At 35.5% G+C, this 26,582-nt stretch overlaps 1 protein-coding gene across 1 annotated transcript in view; it reads left to right on the top strand.

The window, feature by feature from the left end:
* The window catches only part of SPTBN5 (spectrin beta, non-erythrocytic 5), a gene marked incomplete at both ends in the record, with an annotated part of 112,122 nt that extends 90,980 nt beyond the window's left edge, over positions 1 to 21,142 (top strand). Inside the window, 12 exons of the mRNA XM_081325484.1 lie at positions 1,535 to 1,739; positions 2,024 to 2,218; positions 3,039 to 3,194; positions 4,049 to 4,266; positions 4,542 to 4,731; positions 8,079 to 8,255; positions 9,129 to 9,233; positions 13,575 to 14,117; positions 18,627 to 18,713; positions 19,763 to 19,854; positions 20,759 to 20,844; positions 21,015 to 21,142. Of these exons, the coding sequence (XP_081181610.1) occupies positions 1,535 to 1,739; positions 2,024 to 2,218; positions 3,039 to 3,194; positions 4,049 to 4,266; positions 4,542 to 4,731; positions 8,079 to 8,255; positions 9,129 to 9,233; positions 13,575 to 14,117; positions 18,627 to 18,713; positions 19,763 to 19,854; positions 20,759 to 20,844; positions 21,015 to 21,142 (2,182 nt within the window). The remainder of the gene's footprint in view (positions 1 to 1,534; positions 1,740 to 2,023; positions 2,219 to 3,038; positions 3,195 to 4,048; positions 4,267 to 4,541; positions 4,732 to 8,078; positions 8,256 to 9,128; positions 9,234 to 13,574; positions 14,118 to 18,626; positions 18,714 to 19,762; positions 19,855 to 20,758; positions 20,845 to 21,014) is intronic.
* Between the last annotated feature and the right edge of the window lie 5,440 nt (positions 21,143 to 26,582).

Below are 26,582 nucleotides of genomic sequence, written 5' to 3'. Positions count from 1 at the left end.
CATTAATATATGAATCCTACTCCAATATTTCTTTGCTTATCACATATCCACCATAAATTATAAAAAGTCCCTTCTTTACATTTACATTTCCAACATTCATTTGAAATACCTTTATACATTCTAGATCAGGCATGTCAAACTGCCAGCCTGCAGGCCGGATGCCTCACATTGAAACTACACCCACCCCATTGACAGCTATGGGGGAAAAGTCATGATACATCACGCATCACATGACATCGTGAATTTGACATGCCTGTTCTAGATAACTTATCTGGTGTTAAATGCCAGCATAATTCATACAATATTTCTGATACTTGCAGACTCAGCAAAATGACAGAAACAACCATAACAAAAGAAAAAGCTTTATTATGCATTCAGTCTTCTTGACTGATAATTTCTTTGTTCAGAATCCATGTTATTATTTAAGTCCAATTGTCTTCTGTATGAAAACTCCATGCTCTTCTATAATCTTACCTTTGATAATCAAAACTTGAAATTCTACATATCGAACCTTAGGTAGGAATTACAAATATCCCTTCTGATTTATCCTGAATATGTTAACTTAACTAGTTATTTACTTAAAATATTTATGTCACTGCCCATCTTTAACAAACCCTGGGAAGCTTGCAATCAAAAACCAAAGCAACATAAAAGCCATATTAAAGTTATAAAAACCAAGCATATTAAAAACAAAAACCTGGTACCAAGTCAAGCTTTCTGTATGCAGTTACCTCATCTTATCCTGAGGCTAGGGAGAAAAGCCAAGATAAAGGTCCTTTTCTCTATGAATAGAATGCCATTAGGGTATTAAAAAAGTGGTCATCCTGCTCAAATTTAAGCATGCCTGGTATTTCATCTGGAATTTATAAAGGCCCTGAATACACTGTACTAATTTTGCAAACAATGGGTTGCTCTGGAATGAAATAATATTCATCCACATCATATATATAAAAGGTTCCCCTGCACATGTGTGCTAGTCGTTTCCAACTCTAGGGGCCGGTGCTTATCTCCGTTTCAAAGCCAAAGAGCCAGCGCTTGTCCAAGGATGTCTCCGTGGTCATGTGGCCGGCATGACTAGATGCCAAAGGCGCACAGAACACTGTTACCTTCCCACCGTAGTGATCCCTATTTTTCTACTTGCATTTTTATGTGCTTTCGAACTGCTAGGTTGGCAGAAGCTGGGACGAGTAACAGGCGCTCACTCTGTTACGCGGCACTCGAGATTCGACCTGCCAAACTGCCGACCTTCTGATCTACAAGCTCAGCATCCTAACCCACTGAGCCACCACGTCCCTTTCTATCGTGTGTGTGTGTGTGTGTGTGTGTGTGTGTGTGTGTGTGTTTTCACATTTCAGACCATTACTAATATTAGAAAGACAGACAATAGGTAATAAATATAAATTTTTAATTTGAGTTAGACAAGAGCTGTATATGAAAATTGCTGGGAACATGGATAGTGATATAAATGAGTGATGTTATTTTCTAAACTCTCTTCTCTATTTCTGTCTGTTTCTGTGTCTATCTCTCTTTATAGTTCAGCTACCCTGCCCAAACTCCAGTCTGTTTTAGAACAATACCTGTCTCTCCAGGATAGAGCAGAGAAACAAATAAAAGCTTTGCAGGAACAATCTCAACTGCATCACTTTGAAAGGGAAACCCAACTGGTGGATGCTTGGCTATTGAGCAAACAGACTATGGCTGAATCAGATAACTATGGTCAGGATTTGGAGAATGTGGAGGTAAAGCAAATGTAGTCCTTGGAATACCTCAACTATATATTATATTTTATATTCTATAGTTCCTGAGGTTCCTTGATTATTAAAAGTTACATGAGATTGACTAGAGACAGCAGTGGTTCACATATGCTTATTATTATTAGTTGTTAAACATACGCTTTTTAAAAAATGCTGAGTGACTTTCCAAGCCCTATTCATAACTTTTTATATTATCTCAAGACTAATATCAAGAAATAGGAGGAAGATTTTGAATAACTCTGACTGCTACTTCTTTGTTGATGCTATAGGTGCTAGAGAAAAAATTTGAAGATTTTATGAAAGAGGTAGAATCCCTAGGCCATAACAAAGTTCTCCTGATAAACAATCTAGCATCTCATCTTAGAACTGTGTGTTACAACCAAATAAGTCACATCCAGAAGAAGACCCAGGATATTCATGACAGATGGGAGAGATTGCAGCAAGCTGTCCAAACAAGAGCAGAGGTAAGCTTCCTGGTATCCAGATAGGTTTCTTAGGACATGAATGAGCAATGTATGGGTTATATGTCACACACCACCCCAGTCCTTTGTTGTAGTTTTTTTTTAAAAAAAATGGATCACTCAAGATTGGCTGAATGGTTCTGAGCTTCCCTATTATACAATTAAGTAAAAATGTTGAGTTTTTGATAGGCTGTATATATCTTTTTGATCTTCGTATCTCCCCAAAACCTCCGAATATGAAAAAGTTTAGTCCTGACTCTCCAATTAACAGATTAATGCTCTATCCTTTCCAAAACCAAACTTGTTGAAATGTAGCCTCTGATGCCCACAAAATACTCCATTTGCATTAAGGCAGTGTTATCATGATTTTAAAATGTTGATTACTTTATGAGTTACTATATATAATCAAAAATTATGGGCAAGCTGATCCGTGTAAATTGAATCCCCTGAATACAGGAAAACAAGGCGAAAAGTATGGTGTGATTTTACTGTACTTGAACATATAATGCTGTTACGAGTACCATTGATACTGCGCATAGTGCTTGATAGAAGCAAGACTTACCTCTGTGTGATCTTGTACCATTAGAATAAGATTTGTTGACTGGTAATGATTGTGTCAAACAACCACAGCATTTTCCTTAAATAATGAAGCACATGGAACTTAAAATCATCACATATTTAGAACATAATTTATAATACACAAAAGTATGATACTATAGCAGTGTGAGCCAGTATCCCTCACTTGCATCTGCCTTACCTCATGAGCATTTTTAAACTGGTTTGTTAGGGACGAGTCTTACTGAAACATTTTTCCCTTCATCAGAATCTCAGGGCAGCTCATCAAGTTCATCAATATGATCGTGATGTGGATGACCTAAAAGGTTGGATGCAGGAGAAAGAGGCTGTTGTGACCAGAGATGATTATGGTTATGATCTACTTGGAGTTCAGACCCTCCTTAGCCAGCATGAAGGAGTGGAGGTAAGTAGAAACGGTCACTTTGAAAAAACAGACTTCATAGATATAATAAAAAAATCTGACATTTCAATCTTCAGAATTTCCAATAATGGGATTATTGTTCACAGCCTTAAAGCGATTGGCTACTCTCTTACTACTCTCTTACTATAGCAATCTACTCAGGGTTAGTTCAACCATTTATTTTTTTATTTATTGTATTTCATATTGCTGCTTGTGAGAGATATTTTACTTTTTAAGAAAACTATAAAATCATTCTAAAATAGAACAAGAGTAAAAGAGTAACGATAGTAAACAATATAATAAAAATGAAGTAAAACAGAGTGTAAATGTATATTAAAATCAAAATATCAGAGAGTTAGGACTACTCTTTTCTGCTAAATCAATGCACTTTCTTCAAGTCCCTGAGTGGGCAGATTGCTTTGCCCTGACCGATTCTCTCTTTCATCCTAAAAAGTTTATTTTGGGACAAGTTAAAGAAATCGATTGATAGATTTCCTGTGGCAGGAAAATTATCTATCATTTGCTTTCCTAATGTAAGTAGGGGAATAGGTAAGTATTGACCGAGCTTACAATAGAACTTTTACATTACCCAGATGCCCCTTCCTCTCTATTAGGCTATCCATGGGTGCCATCTCACATGGGTTCTTTCACTGTTCTCTCTCTCTCTTTCTGACTTCCTCTTTTGCTCATTGTTTCCTTCTTCACATTGTTTGAAATTGTATTAATGACAGGGAAGGAAAGGTGATTCAGATCCATCTCACTCTTATCTAATAAAAAGACATGAAGCCCTATGGGAAAGAAGCAAAAAATGTGCCTTGAATATTCCAAGCTAGTTCGTTTTCCTTTGTGTATTTCAGAGGGAACTAGCGGCCATCGCAAAAGAGTTGGAAAGAGTTAGAGGAGAGGCCTGGCGCCTGGGCTGCCTCTACCCTCTGCCCAGGGAGAACATGATGAACAGACTTTCTGAGGTTGATGAGTGCTGGGAACAACTAGACAAGAAGTGTGTGGAAAGAAAGCTGAAATTGCAGCAGGCTGAACAAGTCCAAATCTACTTCAATGACTGTAGAGAGTTGACGTATGTATGAATTAGCCTAATAGAGTTTCCTTTCATAATATTAAAGGCAGGGGGGAAGGTGCAGATGAAATCTTGATACAGAGAATTTTAAAAACTTTTGGATACATGTATACCAGTTCCATACTTACTGTATATCTATATTCAATGCTTTTGAATATAAGACAGTGGAAACTGTATTTAACATTTTGAGATATATATGAAATATTTACTTGCTATGTGCCCAATGTATCTCCTATAATAATAATCCCACTTTTTATTCTCTGGAATTTTGGCAGAGCCTGGGCAAGAAAGATGCATTCCCTGATTGTTTCAGAGGAGGTAGCAAATGATCTTCTGGGAGCTGAATTGCTTATTAAACGCCACAAGGAATACAAGCTTGACATAGACAAACAGTGGTTGAAATATGAAGATTTGGAGCAAATTGGAAATAATCTGGTGAAGGAAGGGCATTTTATGTGCATGGAGGTAAGCTACTGATTAAAGAAAGCAATACATTGAAATAGCAAGTATAGCTATACACATAACATGGTTAATCTGTTTGCTTCTTATTATTTTATATTTCTGCATTTTCACCATTGTTGTGAGATACCTAGAACTACAAAAGAATGTACTTTAAATGAATTGAATCAATGGATTCATTTACTGGCATTAAAGCAGTTGACTGAGTGAACTATGAACTGCCTTCCTGCAACCAAATTGTGTTTGCATCAGTAAATAGGATAGCATAAAATATTATTACTACCTACACAAGGGGAGGGCCATAGGAAAAGGAGCTAAGACAAGACCAAACTCGTGATCAAATCTAGGATTCTTCTTTTATCAAAGCAGAAGAGTTTGCATGTTTGGTTTCTACACTTAATTTACAAACATGCCAACCTTCCCAGCTGGGTTCAGAAAGTAACTGTGACCTAAGAGCAAGAAAAAATTAGGAGCAGGACATCAAGATTTTTGCTAACCCAGATGAAACTACTGGAGTAGGATAGTAGTCAGTGAGATATCAAAGCTCCTTTTAGAATGTGCTAGGCAAGAATAAGCATTAGCGTGTATGTTAATGGCAACATATCTTTTTGAAAAAATAACTTTTCAATCCCTTTTACTCTGGGTTTGTTTCCTGAGCAGATTCTAAACATTTACATTTACTAAAAAGTTTGTGGTTGCCTCACTTTCTGAAGCTGGTATTCTCTCATTTTCTTATAGGGTTTGTCAGGAGAGAGACTATCTATTCTTTCAAATAGACTTCAAAATATTTGGGCCTTGCTTCTATAACTTTTTTTACAGTGCAATCTGAAGGGGGGAAAAAGCTAAAAGCTTTTTAAAAATTTAAAACTGAGGACCTCATAACTTCCCTTGAAAACTGATAAACTGTATGCCCCATCACCAAAAGTCAGCAAAAAACAGGTTTCATACTTCCCTTATGCCAAACATTCAGAAACTATATGCCAATGTTTACAGTATCCTTTATAAACTGAAATATGACTTAGTTTTTTGACGCAAATGCAGCTCTGTCTGCCTGATAAGATTCCCAGTTCATTTAAATTGGAAAATTATGGGAAACAGTTCAACAAATTAGAATATTAAGCAATTGTTATAATTGGGTTTAACTTATACTACAATGTATATGTCATGGTTCCGACTAATGAGACAGATTGAAGAACATTGCATGATTGTTTATTCTAAAAAGTCTATAATAATGAGAATGAAGCATCGGCACTCATGAAAGGATGCCAGAATCTGAATTCTCCTCCCCTTAACACATCATATCATACAGAATTCCCTCCCTTAATTACATGTCATAAATCACATTCACCAATTAGTTTAACACAGGAAGTTTCACTTCCCTTCTGAAGCGCGCTATCCCTTATCTTCTCAAAACATCCGGGTTGAATTCCTCCCGCGCTTTAGTGATTCAAAGACAAACAGTTAAAGCAAAAGGCTGCCTCTTATATTGTCAGTGCAAAAACATGTCAATGTTTGCAGCATTGACAGTATCTTAGTTCTATACATCATGAGCAATGATTCTTGCAGATATGCATGCATGATTTTCTTTTCCTACAAGGAAAATTAATTTAAATGGTAAAGCCAGCCTTCCCTAATCTGACATTGTTCAAATCTGTTGAGAGTGCAATTCCAAAAATATTACCTGGAAATTGTAGTTCCAATACATCAAAAGGATGCCAAGTTGGGAAATGCTGAGGTGGTTAATTTAACTTGTTTCACTTCTTTAAAAATTACTCTGAATCTTGCTTCTAAATTGACTTCAACAAACATCACCTAATTATTACACTTGCATTTGTGATATGGATATATAAATGATTCAGGAAATTCCAGTTTAATTTTATTTTCAACTGCAAGAGTCACTGTAAGCTTTCAGTTTTAATATACTGCAATCGAAGAAAAACAGGAATGGACCCTTCCTACAGAGGAAGAACAGCAACCAACTCTTTCTATCTTAAAAGCGATTATCCAAATTCTTATAACAACTGAAGATGAATTAAGAAATGGCAGGAAAAAACCCTCTTTTCAGAGTGTTTGAGAGGATTAAAATAAGGATGACATAAGGCATCTAGCTAAAGTTTCAAAATAAATTAGTTGATCTTGTGATGTAAAAAAAGCACAAACAGGGTAGAGAGAGAATAAGATGGTAATTTGATATGAGACAACCCAGTCAGACTCAAGGTCTCCAGATCTAAACACAAAATGTGATCCTTCAGAGTGTATTAAAAAGAAGGAAGAAGAGAACAGTATTTGTTTAAAAGTTCCCTATGGCCATATCTTAATAACTTCATAATGACTTTTATAACAATACTTAGCTGTGTACGAATTATAAAAATGAGCCAGGGGGTAAAAATTGTTTAAAAATCTTATTACTAAATATGAATTTTTCTGGGCATTTTTGGGAAACCATTCTATTTGCATTTCTCAGGATAAAAAAATTAATAGTTATTGTAACCTCCAAAACAAATTGGTCAAGTCCTCAAAATATTCAGCTTGCTTCAGTATCTTGGATCTGTAGGACTTCCAGACAAAGATTATATTGTACAATTGATCTGCCTCATTTTTTGGAATTTAAAGCCAAACCGTATGTTCACACTTCTCTTTGTCCATCTTCTTTCTTTCTGCCATGGCAGAAAAAGTAAAAGCAGCTGCATTTTGCATCAGCTGAAACTTCCAGTTATTCTTCAGGAACAACTTCATGTAGGCCATGTTATACTAACTAACCCATTCTACAGGTAAACAGGGCATGAAAAACTTTCTTTGTAGTTCAGGAAAATGTGCAACTGGTGTACAACTCAAAGTTATGCAAAGGTCCTCCTATCCATGACTGCCACCTGCTCCTCAAGCAGGAATCATAAGTCTAGAAGGACACCCAAATTGCACACAGTTTGTCTGGGCCAGATCGTGAAGATCTTATCCAGAAGGCCCCAAAACCAGAGCTACTCAGTTTTGTCAGGGTTCAATTGAAACCTGTTGTTCTCCTATCCATATGTTACTAAATTTATTTGTTGTTATTCTCTCAGTTACTTAAAAGATGTGATTAAAGGCTATGGCTAACTATGCTGTTTGTTGCTTATTGGTTGTTGGCATTTAGTGGCTATTGTACATCACTTTGAAATTCTTTTGAGAGGTAAACCTTATTTCAGGGGGGGGGGGAAAGACCATTTCATAATTTAGGATTGAATTCCCCAAAACAAAACAGCTCAAATGGTTTCCTGGGAAGATTCCACAAATTCAGCTTATGTAATAAATGAGAAATGAAATGATCAATTTTTGTTCCCCTCCTTCAATTTAAATTTGGGAATTTGTTTCTCTAGATCGAAGAGAAACTCTCTGAATTATTGGAGCTAATGCAAAAAGTGAGGGAAATCTGGGACATGAAGAAGGATTTGTATGAGGAAAACTGGGAGATTCAGCTATTAAAAAGGGAGCTGGACTTTGCTGAAACCTGGTTGACAGCTAAGGAGAGTTTTCTTTCAGATTCAAATTATGGGGTAAGTAAGCATAACATAGTGCAAAATGCCAAAGTCAAACCTAGCTCAAAACAACTGTATCACTTCTGAAACATTTTGATTACCTACTTTTATTTTTTAGCTTTTCCCCAGAGCACTGGGAAATTTCTTTTGAATTTCTCTTGTTGCTAGAAATAAGGATGCTATGACTGGTTTCTATTAAACTTCTTTCCATCACTTTGTATTTTTCCCAGCTGCATTCTGCCAAAGGGTAGAGGAATTTGTGTCTGATTTATAGCCTGCCTTTCCTTCAGGAATGCCAGTAAGCTCCCTTCATTTTGCCCTCAACAACTCTGTAAGATTAGTGCTGAGGCACAATGAACAGCTCAAATCCATCCAATGAGTCTTCTTGAAAGCAGACCCATGAGACACAGGCTTATGGCTTAATTGTATAATACTGAAAGAATTCCTTCCCCAACCCCAGTGACAGCAAAACTGACTTTCTAGGTATGTAGCAATGTTGCCATCATGATAGAGAAAAACTCCCACTAATATCAATGCCAGCTGGGTGGGAATTTCTAGTGAAATTGCTGCAATCACTGCGTGCTGCTGAGCCAATAACTATTGCTAGCCCACCCTTCCCGTAAACAAAATTCCTTAAAAATTGAATGTTCTTGTCATATATAGCAAGTAAAGGCACAAATCTTGTTGCCTTCCAACACTCATATTCAAAATATAACCTTGTTAATGAAGAAATGGAAGAAGTCATCTGTGCTTCATTACCTGGAAAGCTTCATAGCCATTCCTCACAACCAACTTGGATGTTTCTCTCTCCTTACTCTGTTCTTTTCTCTTTTTCTCTCTCCAATGGCCTTTCTGTATTAAATAATTGTATTTATTGACTTCATTCCCTAGAATTCTGTCTCTGATGTTAAACATCTGTTGAAGAAGCATCAAGATTTTGAAAAAATGCTAGAAGCCCAAGAAGAGAAGTTTGCACAGTTGAATAGAAAGACAAAGGTACTGTGTTAAACCCAAGGAAGACATGTGGGGGACAGACCGTATATAAATACATTTCATCATCTTTCCCAAACCCATATGGTTTTTTACTTGAGCTTAATAATAAGGTGGCAATTCATGCAAACCTGTTTTTTATATTATGCTTGGCCTTCTTATGGTTACGTATGGATTACTAAGTGCAACAATAGCCCAATAGTTGTTTTTTTAAAAAAAAGAAAAGAGCAGCCTTCTAACCACAGAGATTTAAAATACAGGAATGTTGGAAGACCATCTTTAGTTGTTTTTTTTTCCCTCAGTTGTCTTGCACATGTGCACTTTGCTCTTCATAGAGCAGTAAGAAAATAACAGAGCACTACATTATTCACCCTTCTCATTTCCAGTGGATATCTATAAGGAGATAACTGTGTAAGTAGACTTTCAGGCTCTGAAGACTATTCTTTGCAGATTATGGCTGACATGCAGCTATCAGAGGCAGAGCCGGAAGTGCTACTTTTGATGGATATATGAAGAGATCTATTGTACCATAGAGGTGATCTTGCTGGTGGGGGGGCAGGGGGGGACAGTTTAAGACAATGGCAGTTAAGGAATGGATTGACCTTGTCTCACTCTGATCTTTTCTTCCCTTAAGTCCCAATTTTCAAAATTCTTACTGATCTTTTCTCCTTCTGTGAAATAGCTACCATGGAAGATCATCTGCAAAAGCACCAAAATCTCTTTGTCAATTTTCCAAAAGTTTTCTTCCTCTGCAAAAGATGGATGTTTTTCTATATCATTCTGAGAATGCTTTACATTTCTTTGGGTTTGTTTTTAAATTGCTTTTTTTTTCCAAAGTAGTAGAGTACTCTAGTGTGGTTAATCTTATTCTCCCTGTAGCCTCCATGACTTCTACTTCTCAATATTTGGCCAGTAATATGTAGTCTGTTAGGAATGAGTATTTGACAAAAGAGGCAAACAAGACTGTTTTTCTGCCTACATTGCTATATATAATTGAAATCAGGAAAAATATAAAAATAAGCTCAGTGCAATGGCAAAGGATTACTTAAGGGATGTGAGTAGGAAAAGAAGACATAGATAATCAATGTATAATAAGTGAGCATAGATTAAATACAAAGGAGAGTGATGAGCATGAAATTGCTAATACAGAAAGAATGAATGAAGATCAAATTGCAAAATAAATAACTGAGAAAAGAGCAAGAGGAAGGGGAAGATTGAGAATGTCATGTTTGCGGGGAAAAAGATGAGACAAATGAGTTAGAGACAAATGAGTAAAAATAAAAGACAACATATGATTCACTGCCTGGTTGTAGTGGAAGCAAGGATGGTTTGCAAGGACCCAAAGATAGTAAACAGGGTTCATATAAACAGTTGTTTAATTAGATTTCTTTTTCTCTTATTTCATATCTTTAATTTCTTTTACCCACTATTCTTGACTCTTTGTTTCATTTTGCGTAAGTCAATCTGAAAGTGTCAGTGAAAATTGCCAGTGACTATTGGTGTACATTACAGCCAAAGAAATGGCAATAGAGACAAAATAGTGGTGGTAGTAGTATAGAAGTAGTAGAAGTAGTAGAAGTAGTAGTAGTAGTAGTAGTAGTAGTAGTAGTAGTAGTAGTAGTAGTAGTAGTAGTGAGAATAAATAGTGAATCAATGGAGCTGCTACGGAATTGCATGTTTTCTTTCAAAATGGGAAGGAGGACAGGAATGAAAATTCAGCAACCGGACTCCATTGTGGATTTCCCAGTGGTATAGAAACTATGTGAGACATTTGTAACAAACTTTTTTAAAAATATTTTTTATTATTTTTCCAATATTACAATTAACATATTTGAAAAGCAACATGGCAGCTGAGCGCAACAATTCCATCACATTTAAGTGTCATCAATACAAATCTCAAAACATTACAACAACCAATTCCCTCTCCTTCCCCCTTTGTTTACACTGTCTCATATTCAAGCCAACACAGCTCCAATTCTATCGATCATACAGCAAACAGCTTTCTAATATTCATCAATAATCTTTAATTCATGTGTATCTTAATTTAACATTTCATCTTTTAGACAATCAATGACCTAATAGTTTTTCTTAATTTTGGTTTTCCATTAAGTATTTTAAAATTAACGTTTATTCTTCATCATTTCCAAGTTCCAAATGACTCCAATTTCTATTACAATTCCCCCACAATTTGTAGTTCTGAATACACTTATCTATACAGACTTCTCGCCATCTAATCAACCCATTAATAATACAGATGATATTCTTATTTTCTAGTACATCTCAGGATTCTTAAAATCTCCAGTTTAATAGCCAAGATTACTTTATATTTCCACACTTATTTCATCGCAATATCTTATATTCAAATCTTAATTGTTTTTAATATTCAGACATTTAACCCCTCAGTGATCTAATAAGCCTTTCCCAGTTTTAATTTTCCCTTGTTATTTAAATTTAACATTTAATATTTATTTTTTTCCAGATTTTTAATTGTCCACAATTCCTTTATCTCCATTCCTCACAAAATCTAATATTTAAGATATACAACTAATATATAGGTTCTTATCATCTACCTTGACAAATTAATAAAACAATATAAAATTCTTATTTTAATATTTATACTTCTGAGTTTTACATAATCAAACTTTTCTTTATCTCACACCATTACAATATTCTATGTTCAGAATACATGTTTTATCTACTTGTATATATTCTATTTTAGATCTCATGTGTAAATCAAAACCCTATTTCTTTTCAGTCTTATTCTGGCTTTTTTTCTTTGCCAAATCATCTTCCTTATCTTTGCTTTTAAGTCATCAAGCAGATCTCCTTGTGTTGTTGTATCTATTGTTTGGCATTGATAGGACCATCCACTTGCCATTTTTTAAAGAAGACTAGCTGATCTAGCAGGTCGTTTCCTAGGTTTTTCCATCTGGACATGGTTGTCTCAAAGTATTTATCTTCTCTTTCATCTGTTTTTATTTTGAATCTTCAAATTCCTTCTGGTTTATAAGAAAGGTCCTTTCCTTTTTCTCTATTATCAATTTCTTTTCTGTATTTTCCATTATCTGTATTTGCTGAATAGTTGAATCTTTAGTCGTAGCATTTAATTGTTCCACTTTTTCTGTAGAATTCTGTATGGATGATTCTTTAGTTGAAATCATAGTTTGAGTTTGGATGTCCATACTGCTTTCTTGTTTCTTCCTGCCATTTCTTAATTCATCTTTAGTTGTGGTAAGAATTTTCGATAATCGCTTTTAAGATAGAAAAAGTTGGTTGCTGTTCTTCCTCTGTAGGTAGGGTCCATTCCTGTTTTTCTTCCATTGCAGTATATTAAAACTGAAAGCTTACAGTCAGAAAGTCCACTAAGTGAAAAAACAGAGCTGATTTTCTTCCAGCTGGTGTTTCAGGGTTGAATATATCTTATCTCTTTTCTAAGCTGTCAACAAGTCCCTCTTAGACAATAACAAGTTAGAATCTCGAATTCAGCCAGCAGATGTCACCCCAGTGCTCTTTTGATCTTTTCAGGTTTTTTCTTCTCTTTTAAAGGAAAAAAAACCAAATCTTCAGTAAAAATAGGCATAAAAATCGGAGAACAATAAAGAATATAAAGTTAAAAATCTTATAATCCACCAATGTTAGGAAACAAAATTCCAGTTAGAATCCTAGTATTTTTTTCAATGTTTTAAAACTCCCCATGGGATAAATTGATCGCCACTGTTTCTGGAGGTTGGGTTAAAATCCCCCTTCCCTTACCACAGGGGGGGAAATACTTTAGCAGCTTATGCAGGTAAATAAGTGATTAGGATACAAGAGGGTTAGATCTCACCCAGTCTCTTCCATGCTGCTTTACAAGTGCCAGATGGTAGCTGTGACTTCAGCTGTCTGCAGCCTTGTGGCGGACCATATCTCTATGGTTGGCCTTTCGTCCACCGGTTTGGAGGGATTTGCTGGCTCTAGGAGGAGAGTTGCCACTCTCCCGAAATCCAGCGATAGCCCCTCCTTGCTGGTCGCCTCTACGGGGCGACCTTTGACCCTTTTCAGGGTCCCTCAGTGATCCAAAACTGGACTGGGGAGATGGAGTTCGTCTCCCAGGCATCCATGGTGGCCGCACGGCAAACTGGAAGCCAGCGAGACATTTGTAAAAAAACTTACATACAGGGATGAACTCTTCCATATTCATATGCATATGTGTTCAAGGGATGAATAACTCTATGTGCAGAACTTTAAATATCAATTGATCAAGTGGCAGGAAGCTTGCAAATTTCATGTACTAATGATAGAGTTTCAGTAGAAAGCAGGAGCAGTCTTTCCTGTGTCCTTCCACTTATTCCAAATGATTTCTTTCAGAGAGAATTGAAGCTACTGAGACAAATGACGATAGAAGAAAATGAGCAAATGACAAAATTGATCAAAGTCCCCTCACTAAGAAGGCGACATTCAGATAGAAGAACCACAATGCTTGAGCCAAAGAAAACTCAACAATTACCACTTAGGTCCTCAATTTCCAACTTAAGAAAACCCCTCAGTGTCTCTCCTACCCAAAACTCCAAAGAGAGTTTGCCCCAAATCAGTTCTGAAGAAGACCTGATCTTGATAAATGATTCTCCTGAACCAAGAGTGCTTGGCTTAGAAAATCCCATGCCAGAAATGGACAATTCTTTATGTGCTTCATTGACCTCAGACATGAATATCCAGCAATCTGATGTTGAGTTTTTGGAGTCACACACTAGTGATTTTAATCTGTCAGATGTGAAAAACAGTTGCAAAACTTCTAGCTCTGAGTTAGAAACTATTGAAACGAAAATTCTGGATGGTCAAGGATCCCCTGATGATTGCCAAAGTTTTCTGCACTCAGAATTAGCACCAGAAGGATCAGAAACTGCTTCCCAAGTAAGTTATTCCCTTTTGTGTTACCCTTTTGTTGACTGAACATTGACTTCATTACTTATTTTTATATAAAATAATCATGCTGATTCAAAAGAAACATTCCATAATCAGGTGATGCCTTTCTACAGAACAGCCAAACGTACTGCCAATTGTGAGCAATCTTTTGCAATCTCATATTTCATTTTTATGGGTCATTGTCCTCCAAGATTGTATCACCAAACTTCAGCTGCAGTCTACTAATGAAACAGAATTTCCTGCCAATTTTCAGCAGAAAAACTCTTTAAAAAAACCAGGTACCATACATGGATATCTGTGTATCCCTACCCACCCTGAAATTGAAGGGAAAAAATCCCAAGGCAAAAATTCTGATCTTAACTCCTCAGTTATATAATTTGGTACCATGTATAGCCTTCAGCCATCAAAAATTGGTTAAGGGATAATGAAAATGTTAGTCATTGCCATAAAAATGTTGTTTCATATAAAGAGAAGAGAAAGAGACTTAACCTGAAATAAACTAGTTAACTTTCCACAAGGTAACATCATTCTAGAATTCCTAGTTCTTAGAACTGCAAGTTTTAAGTTCATCTAGGACTGCACAGATAATGATTGATCTCTCAATATTCAAAACCCAGTATTTATTTATATTTGGTTCAAATCTTAGACAAAATAGTTTACTTTTATTCTTTGCGTTTTCCAGGAAAGAGGAATCATGGGCCATTACCAGTCATAGGTTCCCATCCACTCACAAAATAGATTGTTTCTTTGTCCTTTTGTGCTTGGTACCATTTTTTTTGTGGCTGCATGAGATTTTCTCACATAAGGAGAACTTTCTTGGCATCACTGATTAATACTGCAAAAGTAGCGTCATTGGCTGTGACTGGCCTAAGGCAGTCTGTGCACCTATTGTCAGTACATCTGATTTGCCCTACTATCCATCTACCAGTTTAATGATAAAATATCAGGACAGAATAAAAAGTCATGCCAAGAAGAAGACAAACATGATAGATCAGATGCATTCAATTTACTGTATTTTACTTTGTAGTGGTCGTGGGGAATTCATTTTTCAGTGGGAAATGAAATGGGTCAAGGGAAACTAATAACCTGGGATGTCCTGGTTGCAAAATGGCTAGTTGTCTGAAATTGCTCATAGTAATTTTATATTTGCTGAATATTAAAGAAAATTGCTACCCCAAGAATAAATTAGACATTTTCCAAATTGCATATAAAACAGTAATCCTCAAAGATCCATCAGAAACATTCTAAAATCCTCATTCTTAAGCAACGTTGTTTATTAGGATCAATCATATCGATACAAAAGTGTGCACAGAGACATGTATATAGCATCTAGGTGCAACTTCTCAAACTAAAAACATCTTTTTCTTCAGAAGAGGTGTAGCTCCTTTAAGGAATTATAGATGTTGCTTGAGGCTCTGAAAGTTTTTTTGCATTCAAATCCAATGCTGAACAGCATATTTATACACATGTGCAAGCATGCAGCAGAGAGACAAAGATACGCATATATGCACAAACTCTAAAGATCAGAATGAATGAGACCAAAATCAACTTGTCATTACAGTGTGTGATAGCAAAAGACAACAACTGTCATCTACTTTTCATAACATAAAGCACACTTCTTCTTTAAACGTACAGTTTCTAATGCTACAAATCTGCCATTTCTCTTTCTTCTGATTTATGGCATCTTCTAACATCACCCAAACATCAGTAAGGCAAAATATAACCTATCACCATTAGTCTGACTTTAGCAAAAGAATAGTTAGATTAGTTGGATGATCCAATGAAACTTTATAAATCATTAGTTAGAGTAGTGGCGCAGTCAGAGGCCTCTAGTAAGTCAGATTGCTTTAGTAATTCAGTCTTCATGATTCAAATACATAAAGATTAATATTTCCAAGACTGGAGACATAATTATCTACTGATTTTGTAATCCATAAATAAAATTATTTCTTAGTTCCATCTCCTCCCAACTGTAGATTGTGTGCATGGCATTTTTTTTCTATCATGTTATTGTAGAAATTTATGAATGAATTATTGTATTCAAGCTTTCATCATAACATATTAAATTACTTGCAAGGTTCTTATGCATTTCAGATTTCTGCAGATCAATACATTATGGCAGGTTTTCTAGAAAAGAGAGACCAGGTCCTTTCAAGAAGGAAACAGGTAAATGTAAGCAGAATACCTGCATGATATGGATGAAAAGTTAAGATGGGATGTTCATGCCCTTAATATGGCTAACAAATTGATATGTTGTAAAGATAAATGTATGGCTCCATTTATTCAGTGGATAGAAGACCCAACTGCACTTGCCACTTATGCGCAGATATCTGCTTATGCTTATAGTTTTTTGACTTTGTAAACTTTGTACAGACAAGTATAATGAAACATGGGGCTCATTAATGCAAAAAAAGATGGTTGCATAAATATTTTCAAAATCTATATCATTTTTTTTCCTTTGTTATATTTCTTTCCCTTTTTTGTGAAAGCACTTTTATGTGCTTTATGGGCTTTTTTTGCTTCTCTTTGACCATGTATCTCTATCACTCTTATCTTCATGTTTTGTCATTTTTTTTCTCTTTCTTTTGGTTATTAACTTAAAAGCCAATGAAATATGATTAAAAAAAGAAAGTTAAGGTGGGACACAATTAGCCAGAGATTATATTAAACTAATTTTCCTTTTTATAAGAATTTATCTGAAAAAGCTAAAAGAAGGAGAATACTAGGTACAATTCAAGGATTGATGTTTTTCTTGCCATACATTTCTCTTTCAGAAATTTTCTCTCTCCCTTTTCCCCCCTTCATATTTATTCTAGCATATCCTGTTTCCTGCCCTTTTGGTATCTCTACCACAATACGTAATGTTAGCTGCAATCCCAAAATGCTACTTGTTCTGTACCAGCCTGCTACCGACCCTGCAGAAAAGGCAGGGACAACCCCTTTACAAACGGCAAGAGGCTGGAATAAAGCCTGCCAAATTTATTAACATAAAACAGACACCAACCATGAAACAGGAGCTATGAAACAGGAACTATTCAAGCGGTTGCCTTCAGCAAACCAGCCCTCCCACGCATTCCCCCTTAAATACAGTTCAGGGCGTGGCTTCTCTCTGCCTCCTTCCGAGGAGCCCCATTACCTTCCTCTGTTTACTCCTGATTGACTGCCTCCTGCGTCGGGCATCCTTGAACAGGGCCAGCTGTGGGTCATCTTCATCCACGCTGTCAGGCTCACACAGCTGGGTCTGCGTCGTGACCAGATGAGAGGGGTCTGGCTGGGGGCTCTCATCAAGCTCTTCAACACCCCCTCCTCCTCCTCCTCTGAGTCATCCAACCCAACTGCCGAACCCACAGGCTGACCCTGAATCACAACACTACTTCATGAACTTAGTATTGCTGAATTACTTGAAGCATGGTAGCATAGTGATTAGAATGCAGTATTGCAGGCTAACTCTGCCCACTGCCATGCTCAAGGTTGACTCAGCCTTCCATCCTTTTCCAAGGTCGGTAAAACTGAGGACCCAGATTGTTGGGGGCAATATGCTGATTCCATGAACAGCTTTGAGAGTGCTATAAAGCATTATGGGACAGTATATAAGTCTAAGTACTATTACTCTTTCTGTTCTGCACATAAAAGAAAGAAAGTGCAATTTACAGATAACCTTGCCTTATATTACTATTTAGCCAGTATATTAAAACTAAATTCTTACAAAGTTCATTAACATTTAGCTTACAAAATGTAATCCAGTTTTCCTACCACCAAAAGTGTTGTTTAAGAAGAGAAAGAACAACTGATTATGTACACTGTATTACATCTCAGGTGGATCTCCCTTGGCTCAAAGGTCTACATGGGACCCCTCAAAGTTAGTTTTACACCTGTGGAGTCCCAGACAGCCCTGCCTACTTTTTCCTGAATTACTGTTTCCTTATTATTAAGGGAAACAGGGAAACAAGACAGCCAGTTTGGTACAGTAGTTAAGGCACAGCTAGAAACTGGAAGATTGTGAATTCTGGTCTTGCCTTAGGCATAAAGGGTGCCTTTGGGCAAGTCACTCCCTCTCAGCCATAGGAAGAAGGCGATGGTAAACCACTTAGGAAAAACCTTGCGAGGAAAAACCGGCAGGACAACTATCAGGAGTCAGTGCTGACTTGAGGATGTGTCAAGAATTTTGTCAACAGTAGTAAAGAAGCAGCATTGTGGAGCAGGGTCATTGTAATCAGGGCAATTATAAAGCTTTACTCCTCACCAAGGATACTCTAATGGTTGTGTATATGTGAACCCAGGTACACAGAAGGAGAAAGAGGCAAGCTGTAATTACAGCAGAAGATTGACTGTGGCGTCAGGACAGAAAGAGTTACTCCACCCTATATTAGATTAATTTCAGTTATTTCAGAGTGGAAGCAAGCTACTAATGGATGAATAATTCTAAATAATTACAAGATTGATCTGTGCAGTTTGAAAATAGTTGGTTTTATTTTATATTATATTATATTATTTCAGCCAAAGACAAGAGCCTGGAACACTTTTTATGTTCAGCTTCAAAGACATAAACTTGACTTCTATAATGATGAGAAGGAAGTGATTCAGGTACTTTATTTTATAATCATTTAGATCTTAAATATCCATTGCAGTTTCACTGAAAATCCTCCTCCACCTTTTCTTTTAGCTAGTTAAGATATGCAGTTTGATAAATGACTATGTTTTCTAACACTATCTACTGAAATTCCTATTAACAGAAATCAAAACTGCTGACTCAGCAAAATACTTGATTAAAATATTTCTGGATCAAATTTAAAATACATCTATAGATTGATTAAGGGATGTGGTGGCTCAGTGGGTTAGGACGCTGAGCTTGTCGATCAGAAAGTCGGCAGTTTGGTGGGTCGAATCCCAAGTGCTGCATAACAGAGTGAGCGCCTGTTACTCGTCCCAGCTTCTGCCAACCTAGCAGTTCGAAAGCACGTAAAAATGCAAGTAGAAAAATAGGGACCACTACACTGGGAAGGTAAAAGCGTTCCGTGCGCCTTTGGCGTCTAGTCATGCCAGCCACGAGACCACGGAGATGTCCTCGGACAAGCGCTGGCTCTTCGGCTTTGAAACGGAGATGAGCACCAGCCCCTAGAGTTGGAAATGACTAGCACGCATGTGCGGGGGAACCTTTACCTTTACTTTTACCTATAGATTGATTGGTTGATTGTCATCATGGTCCTTGGCAATTTTTATGGAACCATGTAGCAAAGTGTGACATTGCCATATTTTCTAGAACAACAATTTTGAAAGTTTCATTTTGAGAAAACTATTTAGGCCACAGAATGGCATATTTCAGGCAGTTCAGTTATTTTCTTTAAAGTACTAACCAAAATTGCTGAAACTCGCCTCACCTACTACAAGGTTCTTTACAATGAATAAACATTCTCTTGTGCATTTGTGCATCAGAAATCACATTTGTGCATGACAAATGTGGGTAGATTATAATGGACAGGCCCTGCCTCCAAAATGCTTATTTCCCACTACACACATTTTTATCTGAGAATCATCTCTATAATTTTACAGTTTTACTGTTCTAAAGGATATGGAATCAAAAGGATGGGGTAGAAAGTCTTCGTTTATTTTGTCTTGTCTTTCCCCTTTCTTAGAAAATATTTCCAGACTTATCACTTAGCATAGCTGGAGCCAGGTGTGAGAGGCTAACGAACTATCCCAGGAAACAATATGCTTTCACCATAAGGTAAAATACATCTCTGTTAGTTAAAATAAAATGCAGTGCTTTCATTTTGGTAAGCTAAAAACATAAAAACCTGGCTTTTTGAGTTAGCTGGCCTGGACTGAAGGGTTTTAAGGTTTTTAAATTCTAATTTTAAATTTTTGGGCTATTGATTTAATTTTATTTTAATTTTTATATTGTATTGTTTTAATTTTGCCCTGTAAACCGCCCTGAGTCCTTCGGGAAAAGGGCGGTATATAAATTGAATTAAATAAATAAATAAATAAATAAATAAATAAATAAATAAATAAATAAATAAATAAATAAATAAATAAATACTACTTAGTTTACTGTAGAATGATTTTGTACAATTGGATGCTGCCATCTGCACCATAAGAATCAAAGTGAAAATAAAAATACCCACACATTGTGAAAGATGTCGCACTTGTCAAGATCAGAGGAGTAAGAAGTTCTCAGCATTGCACATCCCAGCTCTATAAATGTTGTCATTCAATGGCAAAAGGACTTTCCTTGGTTCACATCTTTCCTTGGTTCGTCATCTGTCCCTATTAATCATCCTGAAGCATAAATTCCTCTATCAGTGCTGTTCTCTAGACTAGAATTCACTAAAGCATTATTGCATTTAACGAAAAGGAGAGAGTCTCGGGTCTGAACTATGTTATCGATTTTATTTATGAATTATAAGACAGAATTTATCTGAAATCAGTGCATGAGAAGATATCTTGGGCTTTGCTGAATACAAAAACTAGCATTTGTATTTGTTTTCTGGTCTGCTAATGTTAATAACATTTTTATAAGAAAAAGAATTGATCTTTTGGTGGGTATGTTTCTGTGTGTATTCTCTCGTGAAGATATATCAGATAATATATTGAATAAATCAATTCTGTCTTCAATATACGGTTTACAGAACAAGTGATGGAGCAGAATACTACCTTGCAGCATCTTCTGAGAGGTTAATGGAGGATTGGATGCAAGCCTTATGGAGTAATTTAGGTAAATCAATGTAGTCTTAAGGGATCAGTTTGCCCAGAGAACCCTTACAAAATAAGAACAGAAACAGAATATTGGGCAAAAGGATGAACATCAATGGTAAATTTTCAGATTCTCCATAGCAGCATTTTTTTTCCTTTTTTTCCTTTGATTTCTTATATGGATTCCTCCAGATCATAACAGCAATCAGAAGGAAGTTTTAATCAGTGAAAATGTGGTGAAACCTCAAATAAAACCTTGGATTTCTGCAGCTGGAACGTCTACACATAAACAGACTAACAAAGGTTTCCTTCTGAGGTAGGCATAGATTTCTGTTCATCTGATTATATTTGATTCACTATATTAAGTTTGTATTCTTCAAAAAAAAATTCCAGATAAACTATTCCTTGTTTTTCCAACGTGCTGAAGAACATTAGAATACCAAGCATCATAGAGAGCCTTGAACTTTGAGAACAGGACTTGTGTCACAGCACTAAAAGACTAGCAATTGTTCCATCTAGTTCTGTTTTGTTGAGACATTTCAGTTCAAGAAAGAAGAAAACATGAAAAGCTGCTATGTTTTTATTCCCTTATGGTTTTGCTAAGTGGTTGAGCACATGTTTATTTCTTGATGTTAGCTACCATGAAAATACTTCTAGCTAAAGGTAAAATAAATAACACTGCATTTATGCATTTTAATTTTAAATCCTTATCTACATGTTCAGTAAAGGAAAACTAACTGCTGCCCAGACTTGTATTTGTGCGATGGGTGGCCATATAAATCCATTTTATTTAATGAATTAATTCTGTTAATACTGTTTGGTAATAGGAGAACTCCTTCCTTCAAAGCTAATCAAGAAGAAAGGCTCTCTGGAACTTCTGTTAAATCAGAAATATTGAAGCAAACTTACAAAACTCTTGCTCCGAATTCTGAAGAACTTGGTAATAGCACTGTACTGGTTTTTTTTCCTCTTTTCTTAATATATATTTAATAAAATAATACAGAACTCTTATATAGAGATGAGAGATGCTCAGAGTTTCATAAAATAAAAACAACATCATTCTATGTTTAGTTTTTTTTAAAAAAAAATCACTAAAATCATTTCATGACAATTCACTTTGCTTTTCTCACTGATTATTATAACATAGAGGGCATTTATATCTGTTTAGAATGGAGGGTTGTAATTTTCTCTGTGATGCATGCATAGTTTTGAGTTTGGGATCAGAACAGGCCATTTATGGATTGTGTAAAAGATTAAAAGATTTGGCTTCTTATTTTTAATTCTCATCATTTCCTCTATTATAAAATATCTAATGAAAATGAGTTAGATATGTTAATTTATTATGGGATTTATCTATGCCGTGCATGTCATAGTAAAAATAGTCAAATTTTATCAATTAAACCTATTTTAAAAGGGGAATGTAAATAGCAAAAGACCATAAATCAGGCCATCATAGCTAGTGTTTGATGATCGTCCTCATTTTGCATTTTCAAATAACAGCAAAGTGATGATATAAGAATAAAATGGTTTTTTAGGCCTCACCTAGCCTGCTTTCATGGCAAAAGCATTATTTAATACAAACAGTTCATTCTTGGTTTGTAACTTTAAGAGAACAGTACAAATTCAGAAACATTTCTGCTAACTAGGGTTTTAATGCTGCCTAGAATCACCTTATAGAGAGATGGGTAGCATAAAAATTAAACAAACAAACAACAGGACTATAAGTTGACAATTCTGAACTAGGAAAGGGCTTAGACTTGATATAAAGCAGTTTCTTTAAAGCTCTGCTTAGAAAAAGTGAATATACTGGTTTTCTTTCTTTCTTTCTTTCTTTCTTTCTTTCTTTCTTTCTTTCTTTCCATTTATATAGCTGCCCATCTTTAAAAAAAACTTTGGGTAGCTTAAAGGTAAAGGTAAAGTTTCCCCCGCACATGCGTGCTAGTCGTTTCCAACTCTAGGGGCCGGTGCTCATCTCCGTTTCAAAGCCGAAGAGCCAGTGCTTGTCCGAGGACGTCTCTGTGGTCATTTGGCCGGCATGACTAGACACCAAAGGCGCACGGAACGCTGTTACCTTCCCACCGTAGTGGTCCCTATTTTTCTACTTGCATTTTTACGTGCTTTCGAACTGCTAGGTTGGCAGAAGCCGGGACGAGTAACAGGCGTTCACTCTGCTACGCAGCACTCGGGATTCAACCCACCAAACTGCCGACCTTCTGATCGACAAGCTCAGCGTCCTAACCCACTGAGCCACCACGTCCCTTTGGGTAGCTTACAACCAATAAATTAAGGCTTACGATCCGTTGATGCAAAACATAGTTTCTACCACTGAGCTACAGCCATGTCACACAGCAGAAAGGTCATGAGAGGGTAGAATTCAATTGGCAACAGTTTTTAATTGAATGGTTTGCCATACAGGTGTTGTAAAATATCTGTTTTATTTTTTTTATACAATTTCTATTGTCTTCTCTTTCTATAGAGTCTTTCTCATCCAATACTAATTCTTTCTTTTTTTTTCCAGGCAACAGAACTGAGCCCATGGTGAACACAACAAAGTATGCAGACAAACTTGATGCTGCAGAGAGATCTGGAACAGAAACAGATGTCAAGAAAAAGAAGGGGCTCTTTAAGCATCTTTTCAGGAAGAAATAGAAGCAATACAGTTTGCTTGAATTTCCTAGAGATGCTAAGTTCTTCAGTACATTTCACCCTATTGCTTTTACGATTAATTTAAGAGATGTGGTTGAAAGAGAAATGTGCACATTATCCATTGAATAAGCACCCTCCACAAAATGTACATTCATATTCCTCCAATATTTCTGCCAAAAATTTTAAACAATTAACACTTAAATTGTGTAGCACCAGGTATTTATAATTGCATGCATTTGAAAGCCATGAAAGTTTGGTGTTAATATTGGACAATGGTGAGTATATCAGTGCTGTTACCCTCCTTAACTTCTATAGGAGATTAAAAAGGGAAAAATAAGAAGTAGGATTTCCATTTAATGAAAAGCTTTGTATGAAAAAAAATGCACTACGAATATCTCTGAGCAAATATTTCTTCTATGCAGATATGAGGGCTAGAAAAGCGTCATAACCTTGCCAGGCTAGCTTCTAATATTGGGAAAGTCCTGATTATTGATTTTAAAAAGGATACATCCAATCATCATTAGGTAAAGTTAATTAAATCTATATTAAGTAATAAAAACAATTCTGCCTATCATTTTGTCTACATTTTAAAAAACAATACTTGAAAAATTGAAGTAGGTGACATACTAGCAAAAGAAATAAATTAGTATGTATTTTCAAAGTTTGAAAACTGTTTTCTAAAGAAAAGATATAGTATAGAAACCAGATTTTATTCAGGTCTTTCTTTAAATTAATAAACATATTCATGCATTTCTCAAACAAATCCAGTAAGACAGAAGGAGCTTAATATATTTGTTTTATTATTAAATAGTAATCACTTTATACTGCTACATACATTTTTGGGGGTTTTTTCCCCACAGTAATAGAGTACAGAAGCCTCTGGTAAAGAGAATTTTTGAAGAATAGTAGCATTTTCTCAGATTAATCTCAAAAGACTATGTTTTTCATTCTACAATAGATAAATGAGTATATCTTTTTCAAAAAAAGGTTATCTGCAGGTGTCATGGGAGAGGGTTCAATAAATTAAATCACAGAAAATAGCAAACCAATAGCTGTTGGGCAATAGCTACCAAGAATTAAGCTTCCATAGTTGAGTTTTAATAAGATCTTCATGATAAAAAGATTGTCCTTCATTTATCATTATTCTAATGTGAAATAACATTTGATGTTTCAGCACTGTCATTAGATATTAAAAGAATAAATATCTTCAAGAAGCAATTATATGGAAAACCGTACAGAAATATATTAAATAAATGTCTCAAAGCACAGATACTTTCAATAAATTAAGATAATAAACTAAGCTATAGGCTCCTGTTTGAAAACATATAATTAGAATTTGATTCAGTATCTGTTGAGTTACAGCAATGTGGTTTTAGAATTTCAAACAAATTAATACCAATGGTTACTCCTTAAATTGCATTTCATGTTTTGACTTCTGAGTTTTAATTCAGAAATAAGTTGTATGAAGTTTACTGAACTTAGTTCCAAACAGATGCTGGAAAGTACTTGCTTTAGTTTGTCAAATGGTATAATAAAACAAAACAATATATATAATTTAAGTCAGATTTCCTTCATGTGATATGTGCAAATATATTGGAGAAGTTCCTAAAGTGATATAAATCAAATCAGCCCAATAATTTCTATAAATGTACAATTTTTTGCCCCAGATAGATCTAGTACTTTAAAAAAAAAAAGTTCTGTTGAAGCAAATTTTAGATACAGAGATTTATTAAGGCTACTATCAGGATCAAGTATTTTCCAAAGCATTTGTGCACAAATGGAAATCAAATATAATGGTGAATTTGAAACTTTTCTTTCTAACTGTCCACCATAATTATTTTCCAATGAATCACCCTAAAATGTTTTGCATGTAAAATTAACAATAACAATTTCTGAATAGATACAATACTTTTGGCAACAACTGGTCTGTTACATTGTATTATGATCCATCACAAACATAATGTTAGGACAATAATTTTATTTTGCTTTTCAAAATACAACAGTTAGATTAGTAAGGGTGATAAAACAACGGTGCTGTTGTGATCAATTTCTCTTCTATGAGGCTGTACCGCTTTCCACTTCCTATTTAAACAAATATGCCATTGGATAAAACAACTGTCTGAAAACAGTTGAAGAGCCATCTACTGCTTACATAAGTTCACAATAATGTATGGTTGATTTATTTAATTGCTGTATGATTTTTTAAAAATATTTGGCTAGGTTCCTGTTATGCTAACCCAAAATCAAATAAATTGTATGACATAGATCTCTATATTGCTAAATGAAAAGATGCCATAATGATGAAATTTGCATTGTGCCATCATGATGCAAGTGTCCCTCTTTCACGTCACAATGTGACAACAGAAATTCTAACATTCTCTCTGTCCTGAGCATGCCAATGTTACATGGTTTATAAATCCAATCTAATTTTCAATGCTTGATGGGTATCTGGTCTTAAAGTATCAAGTGGACACAATTCTAATTCCTGGAACTAAAACTAGGTCTCATTTCTGCACTCAGACAAATAATTACAATACCTCTCCAGCATGACAAGAAAGCCAATTACAAGTACACTAAAAAAATAGGAGTTGCTGAGACTGTATTTTCCCCAAAACTTAATTTTGTTGAAACAGCAAAAAGAATGTTCATATCAGTTTGCACTGAGGACATATATTCCTTGTGTTATGTGGAGTTACAGACATAGACTAAAAATTATTTCAAGAATAGGCAATAAGGTATGGATTGAAACTGAACTATTAATGAATTGTTAGACATTAAGACAGGGAAAATGCATAAAGCAATACTCTCAACAATTCCATTTAAATAATAAAATAATGCTTCTACTTAGCTGGCCACTTTGCCTCTGAAAGCACAGCTGCTGTTTTAACGTCAGAAGTTCTGTTCTATAGACCATGATCACAAAACCCTGAAGTCCAACCAGTAACAGCTGTGGAAAGCCTACAGCAGTATATTTAGTTTAAATCCACTTGCTTTATCAGTCAGGAGTGAGAATTACCCAAGCATCCAACCAATTGCAGCATAATGACAACCAAGTTACCTCAAACAATGCATCATGTTACAGATTGGATTTCTTCTCTTTAAGGAGACACATTA

The sequence above is a fragment of the Vipera berus genome, assembly GCF_964194415.1.
Source record: "Vipera berus genome assembly, chromosome: 1".
NCBI classification, from domain to species: domain Eukaryota; kingdom Metazoa; phylum Chordata; class Lepidosauria; order Squamata; family Viperidae; genus Vipera; species Vipera berus.
This window is presented reverse-complemented; position numbering and strand designations above follow the sequence as displayed.